Source organism: Corvus moneduloides, chromosome 17 (genome assembly GCF_009650955.1).
Source record: "Corvus moneduloides isolate bCorMon1 chromosome 17, bCorMon1.pri, whole genome shotgun sequence".
Taxonomy (NCBI): domain Eukaryota; kingdom Metazoa; phylum Chordata; class Aves; order Passeriformes; family Corvidae; genus Corvus; species Corvus moneduloides.
In genome coordinates, this window is record NC_045492.1 from 1,628,620 (window position 1) to 1,636,660 (window position 8,041).

The following is an 8,041-nucleotide window of genomic DNA, read 5'->3' on the forward strand; positions in this document are numbered from 1 at the left end:
AATATACCAAAAGCAAATCTTGAGTCCTGCCTTGAAGATCTTCATGGCACTCCTGGTTTGTTTGATCTACTGTCTTGTCACCCACTGCTCTCCCAGATCTGCTCTGCAAGTGCTGCCTGTGCAGGTCTCAGAGAGCATTGCAGGCAGGAATGGGGATTAGGGGCATGCACCATGTTTGGGAGCCTGGATTACATCTTTAGCTCTGGCTGTGATAAATTGTGCAACCCCTTTGTATATGCTTCAATCTCCATCTGCAAAATGTTTGGTTTATCTCAACAGCTGAAAAACACTGAAAAATTGACTATAAGAAAGAAACCCTCTAGTTAAGAAGTAAATGCAAAGAGCAGGCATGGGTTCTTCCCTTGTACACTTCTGTTTTTACTTCATTTTTTCTATCCATGTCAAAATAACCAATTTAAAATCCTTCTTAGTATGTACCTCTAACTCCACATCAGCAAAATGCACTATTAGCTAGACAGCAAACCGGGATTATTGTTTTAATGGAAGTTTTACCCATCAGTCCCTAACTCTTTTTCCTTCTGTCCTCTCATTTCTCATGCATGCATTCCATTTTGCCATTTTCCTCACACTGGGTTTACAAGAGCAGGATCAGGATATTTATTAGTTGAGAGATGCTAACACCCTTCGTTTAAGTGGTAAACTGATCTTATGGAGTTGATTCATGCCTCAGAAAACTTCTATTCCAAGACAAAAGATAATATGTGTACAAGACACATAGATGACATATTAACAAAACAGCACAGATGAACAGTAAATTATTACACAATAATTAGCTGCTGTTAGTAGACTGCATGACAATTTGCAGTGTTTAGCAGATAGCAAAACTGTCACCACACGTTATTCCCACACTAAAGAATCAGGAAACATCTTATCACTTCTAATATGTGTGGAAAGAACATCTGCCCCAACACCTTGCCTTAATTTCTTTCCTCATTGGACAGAAGCCCTCAGCCTTGTCAATGGAACCTTCACCCTGATAACCCAACTGTAACTGCACCTTCCTATGCCAGCCCTTCATCTGCTGGAAAGGAACAGAATTCCTTCTCAAATTACCAGACCCATTGTTCACATTATACTAGAACATCTTAGAGAAAAGTTGAATCCTCCCCTACGTGTTCTGAGAAGTGTTTTGCCTCCTGTCTCTGTAGAATCCCTAGCACATGTGCCTTCCAACAATAAAAATACCCAACTCTTCTCACCTTATTTGTATTGTAAAAGGATCTGTTTTGCTGTGTGATGGCTCCATTGGCTTGAATCAATCCACCATAGAATTTAGAAAGTTGGAAGGGGCCAGCCTTGTGTCTCTAGCATAAATGATAAAAGAAAAGAAAAAAAATTAAGAGACCACTGATTTAACTTTACACCAACCACCCGTAGTTTGCTTCCAAGTCAATTAAACCTGGCTAATCCTGAAAAATTCTGTATCACAAAAAGCACAAACTTATTAGAACTGTTACAAACAAAATGGCTGTCCATGCTTAATGCTCCACACCTCATTTTCCAATGTTCCATGAATGTACTGATGGAATGGACTGGCAGAACACTGTACTCAAAAGCCACAGGCTCTCTGACTCTCACACTACTTCTAATTATGGGGTTGGTCTCTTAATAAAGAATAACTGTTTCCTCTGATTTAGCAGACAAACAGCTATTTCTATCTACAACTTTATAGCCTATTCAATTGTCTTTGTGGCCAGGACTTGAGAAACACAAATTGCAGTGTAAAAGCTACCACTACAGCCCCTATAACTTCAGGCACATGAGTTCAATCAGAGCTACTGCGCAACAAAGAAAACTCTCAAACAGGAGCAAGTGGGCTCCCCAGGAAAGAAGCTCCACCTCAACAGAACACTCTCACAGCCTCCCAACACACGCAACATAGCAGTACCTTGTTATCAATTAATTCAAACAAAGTAAATATGCTGTTCAGAGCAGTCATCCCCAGACATGTACTGAATGTACTGGTGGCTCAGAGTAAGCCCAACCTCATTAGTAACTTCACAACTGCTCATTTCCACCTCTAGTCCCAATGGCATGTGCTACTGGTGTGGACTGGTGCTTTCATAGCAGAGTTGTGTCACAAAATCACTGGCAATTTTCCCAGGACTGGAAGATCTCCTCTGAAAAAAAATACTCAAGCCAAAGAGCTTACAGGGGAATTGAAGTCTGTACATCGTGGCTCTATGACACAAGTTGTGATATACAGGAGGACAAAGAAGAGGCTTAACCCCATTTTGCTTCATTAAATGCAGGAAAGAAACTCAAGAAATTCACTCTCATTCTATTCCAAGAGCTGGCATCTATTCCCATTTTCTACACATTTTTCACCCCTTTATCATTAACTGCTATTACACAATGCTTTAGTTGATTTACTCTGGACAGACACGCTGTCTGGCACTACGCTGGCTGTCCCACAACTGGGAGCCAAACTGCAAAGCTTCCACTGGTACAACACTAAATGTGCTGTGCAAGGTAAACACCATCAGTACTAGGAAGTCCAAGGCCACTATACAGTGGAGACACTCTATAAAATAAAGTGCTCTCTAAAATAAAATGCTGGAAACTACATGCAGTCGTGACTAGCTTGTAATAGCTCATTTGGAAAAGTAACACCTCCATTTGGACTTCTGTATTTAATCTTCTCATGACAGATCATTTGGATCTATTAAAAGAGACACCTGTAACAAGAGTAGAAGCTCACTCTTGCAGCAGCAGAGAGCTCTAGACTTGCCTTGATATCTCCACAATACACAGTGAAGACATCACTTTTGGAAGCCTCTTTATTGAAAAACCATGACTTTTTCTTGATAATTTAAGATCACTCAATTTTTTACACACTTAAACATGCTCTGATATCCTACCTGGAAAATACTGCAGAGCATCCGCCTACACCGGCCCGGGACTGCGGCGGTCTGTAGCAATCCACTGCATCCAGCTATCCACTGGGTTACTCCAGTCTGGCAGCTCTGCAACGAGGAGATGAGCAATGAAGAAAAGGACCCAAATATGCAGAAATACTTCAACTGTCCTTCTGCTTCCACATTCATACGACAAGAACAACATGGAGCGGTGTCGGGATGGGGGGAGGGGTTAGGTTGGATATCAGGAAAGGTTCTTCCCCCAAAGGCTGCTGGGCACTGACCAGGCTCCCCGGGGAATGGGCACGGCCCCGAGGCTCCAGGAGCGTTTGGACAGCGCTCTCAGGCACAGGGTGTTGGGGTGTCTGTGCAGGGCTGGGCATTGGACTCAACGATCCTTGCGGGTCCCTTCCAACTCAGGATATTCCACGATTCTAACAATCCTCAGATTCAACTCCCAACTTGTGCTTGACAGGAGTATAAATTTTGATTATAAAAATATTTTGCCTTCCAGTACAAGTATCCAACCCAAGTCTGATAGCAGAAACAGAAGGAAAGGAAATGGTGGGCTGTCTACATCACAAAACCACACCACAACTTCTCTGTCTACACAATAAATTCAAATGCTTAAGAAGCATTCTTCAGTTGACTGAGTGAGCTCTAAAAGCCCTCATCCAACTTAGCTTTTATGCATCTTTGTCTTACATTACTCAGGCACAGTTAAGAATTTTAGTATTCTAAAAGCACATATTGTCCTGATAAAATTCAGTGAAGATAATTATTTTCTGTCATGAAAATGTCAGCAATACAAAGAAGAGGTGGGGCTCTCTTTGCCTGCACTTTCTTTGCACCTTTCACTTTCTGCAATATTCAAGTTAGTACAATATTTGCCTCCTTCATACATGCACTACATTAACACTGGAAATAATATGTATCTTATTAGAATGGAGATGCCTTTTTCTAATAAAAATAGCTTCATTTTTGGTTGGCCACAAAGATGATTAAGAGACTGAAGCATCCAACATATGAGGAGAGGATTAGTTTTCTGAAAAGAAGACTTCAGGGAAATTTTATCAATTTGTATTAATACCTGGTGGGGAGAGCAGTCAGTCTGTCCTTGGTGGTGCCCAGTGGAAGAACAGCCACAAGAGCAGCAGATCTGCCCAGAGGTAAGAGGAACAGACACACACCAACCTGAGTTTCTGTTCTCCTCCTGTGACCTACACAGTCACTGCTGTCCCTCAGGTGTGGCCATTGGCCTCGCAGGCTGTCCCTCAACTCCCCCCAGAGCTGCACTTTGAATTCGTTAAGGGAACTGATTTGGGGTTTTAAAAACTGCAAAGGGAGAGATGCTCTACCATGACAAATGTGATTAGTGTTCACTGCTACTACACCTTCCCACTTCTACTGTAGCAAGACTACTCAGGCTTCTGATCTTTGGATGTAACACCACTGTCAGCAAGTGAAATTATGAAAATGAGACATTTCTATCCAAAAAACTATTTCAGCTGAGTCCCACAAAGTACTTTTTGAGATAATCCAGTGTTCTGACATAAACAGTTTAATAAACACTTCAGTAAGAAAGAAGTAACCTTTTTTTGTGAGCAATTACTACAAGATTCCAAGGATCTGACAGAACTTTTTTGAGGCTTTTTCTCCGTAACATGCATACGTTGGGATATGGCTTAGAGCTTGAATATACTGAGGTTTAGAGCTGTTGAAAAGCACAACTGCAACAGAACTGGACAGATACATATCAAAACAAAAAATAAGCATACACACACTTAAAAGCTGAGATGTGATAAACAATTCCGTAATAAAGAAAACAGACACCAGGAGACAGCAGGGAACACGAGGGGCTAAGGAATTTTCTCTAAGCCAGCATCACTGTTTGCAGAACACAGCCTTCCTTTCAAATTACAAGTGCTACTTTTGCTTCTCCCCTTGGCTGAAAGAAAATGTACCAAGCCTAAACTGAACAGGATTACTCAGGAATAGTCTGCAGTCAGCTGCCTTGTCAAGGCAGAGATGAAAGAATATCACTGGTCTTCTAAATCCTCTTGGCAGCCTTTAGGAAAGTCTTAGGTAGCAGACAAGCTATTTATCAAGGTGTCTTGGGCAAAAGCCAGATTTATCATAATGCCAGTATTAAGGAGTAGAGCTGAAATGTCAGGGCTGTATCATACACCAGGAGCTCGAAGTCAGACAAAAAACCACTTTCCTTATTTCCAGTAGAAGGAAGAAATACAGTAGGTTTGAAGACTCGTTTTCATACAACTAGGCAACCACTAAATTCTAATGCAGAAACAGGTGCTGAGAAATGCCAGGGATGAGCAGTTCTTGAGCTGAAGCTGAGCATACTTCAGATTACAAAAATGGCAGATAACTACCTCATCTCCTCTCTAAAGAGAAACTTTTCTAGTCAGGCTGAAAAATCGAATCAGCTTACTTTGCCACATGAACGCCAGCAGCAGCTGGGTGAGGAGCTGCCCGGGGATAGGTAAGCCCAGGAGGCAAATCCTTCCCCTTCGGAAGCAGGTTTTCATTGCAAACCCTGCCCTGAGGGTGCAGCTCCACAGACAGCTGAGCCCTTCTGGTGCCTCACTGCTTCCCTACTGCTCTCCCTGCTCCCTTCCTGCCTGTCTGCTGACCATTGCCTCTTAAATGCTTTCAAACTGCAGAACCTGTTGCCACTGTTCTGCTGCTCCAGCACTTGGATTACGGGGGCTAAGAAAAAGGCAGGCAACAAAGCAAGGACAAAGCACAGAGAAAGGGCAGGGGTGGGAGAAGAAAGCAGGAACTCAAGATCGCTGCATTTCAGCTGTTCTCGGGCAGGTTTGTGCTTGGCTGCTTTCACCTTGAAGGTGGAAAGGGCAGGGCTCACCGTGCTTGGGGAAACCACGCCCTGAGCCATCGGCTCCGAGCACCTGGGGGACTGATTTCGTAAGTGGATATTGCCCCCTTACCAAAGGCCTTTCCCGTTACTGGGAAGTCTGTCCCTACTTAGCAGCACTGGCCACCCCTGTATTTGTGTGGTGATGTAAGATCACATCCAGGTACAAAATTCCCTTTTCTAGAAAATAGGCTAAAAAGAGGAGCTCTGCTGCAGATGCTTCAAAGGCTAATAGAAAGAAAAAACGCATACAAATGCATGGGAAAGACGAAAGGAGTGGAGTGATCAGAATTCCACACTTTCACAGGAACCCAAACACTTCCAATCTGAATCACAGAACCACTAGGACTGGAAAAGCCCTCTAAGATGATCAAGTCCAACCACTAACCCAGCACTGCTGGGTCCATTACTAAACCATGTCACCAAGTGCTACATCCACATGGTGTTCGAACTCTCCCAGGGATGGTGACTCCACCACTGCCCTGTGGTGGTACCAGAACTGGAATCTTTACACTATCCTTGCTATCAAACAGCTCCGGAGTGAGAGGAGATGCTCCCATAAGGGCAGTGCCCACCCCACGGGACACACACTGAGCCCAGAGGAGTCCCACTGGCAGACACGTGTCTCCAGCCCCCACCAGGAGCCCAAACCCTTACACAACAGAATCAAAGGATCAATTAGGCTGGAAAAGACCTCTGAGATCATCGAGTTCAACCTGTAACCCCAATACCACCACGTCAACTAGACCACGGCACTGAGTCCCTTAAACACCCCCAGGGATGGTGACGCCACCACCTGCCTAGCCAGCCCCTTCCAATGCCTGACCACCCTTTCAGTGTAGAAATTCCTCCTGATGTCCAAGCTGAACCTCCTCTGGCACAGTTTGAAGCTGCTTCCTCTCATCCTGTCCGCTGTTCCCTGGGAACAGAGTCCGAACCCCACCTGGCTGCCCTCTCCTGTCAGGGAGTTGTGCAGAGCCACAAGGTCCCCCCTGAGCCTCCTTTTCTCCAAGCTGAGCCCCTCCCAGCTCCCTCAGCCGCTCCTGGTGCTCCAGCCCTTTCCCCAGCTCCGTTCCCATCCCTGAACACGCTCCAACCCCCCACCAACCCTTCTGCAAACACAAACTCCGCGGGAAACGCTCGACCCGCTGCTCCGCCAGACATGCGGTGCGAGGCCACAGGGCGGGAAGCGGGAGTAGCCCCTGCTGACACCCCTCGGGCTGCAGGGGGAGGCCGCCACAGGGGCGGCGCGGGCACAGCCCCGGCTCCACACGCCGCTCGCCCCCTCACCACCAGCGCTCTCTCCCCTCCTTCCTTCGCTCCGTCCCTCCTCCCTCTACTCACCAGGGCCCGCACCAGCGCCGCCATCAGTCCCCGGCGCCGCTTCCGCCGGCGCGGCCCTGCCCCTTCCGCGGGAAGCGCCGGGCGGCATGGCGGCGTGAGGCGGCGTGAGGCGGGCGTGCGGCGCGGCGCTGGCCCACAGCATCGGGATCCTTCCCCGGCGTGCGACGAGCCGAGAACGACCCGCCCGAGAGAGTAATTATGTAATTGTGTGTCCACGGGAAGGAGAGCACCTTTCCCCAGTGTTTAAAGCGCAGGTTATAGGCTGCCCATGGGTGTCAGTGTTAAGGAAGCTTCCCATTCTGACCATTCTGTGACTCCCTGGCAGTCACGCTGCCAAAGGTCAGAGACTTTCACTGCTGGAACCTGTGATAAATGAGTGAATGATAGATGTTGTCTTTCGCATACAGGATTTTAACATTTATAAGTGATGATGTACTATGTAGAAACAGTGTTAAGGTAAAATGTAGTTAAGTAGAAACCATAATTTTACCATTAGGGTAAATTGTAACTTCGAAATAGTTGTAATATTTTAAGAAATGTATTAATAAACACATGGTAATAAATGTCTTTTGAGTTGAGAAACCACAGAGCCAGGAACCAAGACATCTTAGAGAAACAAAGAAGAAAACCGCATGCATCCCAGGAAGACTGTTCTCGCATCAGAACTCACACCTCCCAAGGGAACTGTCAGCTGCAAAGGAGGCTGGAGACTGCGGAGGCACCGGAGGGGGGTGCCTGCCTTCAGTTCTGAAGCGATCCCGAGCACCGAGGCGGCGGCATGCTGGCGGAAGGGGCAGAGACCGGAGAGGGGGGAAAGGTGAGTGAAGTGTAAACTCCTTTCTGGGCTTAATGAATATGCAACAGTTTAAGAGAGTCCTTAAGCCCACAGTAAAATGAATGGAGGGCGCCTCTGGCAATATTGCCA

The 8,041-nt window shown here is 46.0% G+C and overlaps 1 protein-coding gene across 2 annotated transcripts in view; it reads right to left on the reverse strand.

Moving 5' to 3' along the window:
* Window positions 1–7,200, reverse strand: part of LOC116452385 (ubiquinol-cytochrome-c reductase complex assembly factor 1) — a 47,283-nt gene extending 40,083 nt beyond the window's left edge. The window contains exons 1-3 of one of the 2 annotated variants that reach the window (XM_032126828.1): window positions 7,117–7,200; window positions 2,883–2,987; window positions 1,221–1,325 (exon numbers count right to left, since the gene is read on the reverse strand). In XM_032126828.1, the coding sequence (XP_031982719.1) occupies window positions 1,221–1,325; window positions 2,883–2,987; window positions 7,117–7,140 (234 nt within the window). In that variant the 5' untranslated portion in view covers window positions 7,141–7,200. The remainder of the gene's footprint in view (window positions 1–1,220; window positions 1,326–2,882; window positions 2,988–7,116) is intronic. The other variant, XM_032126830.1, reaches the window with a different exon arrangement.
* Window positions 7,201–8,041: the final 841 nt, after the last annotated feature.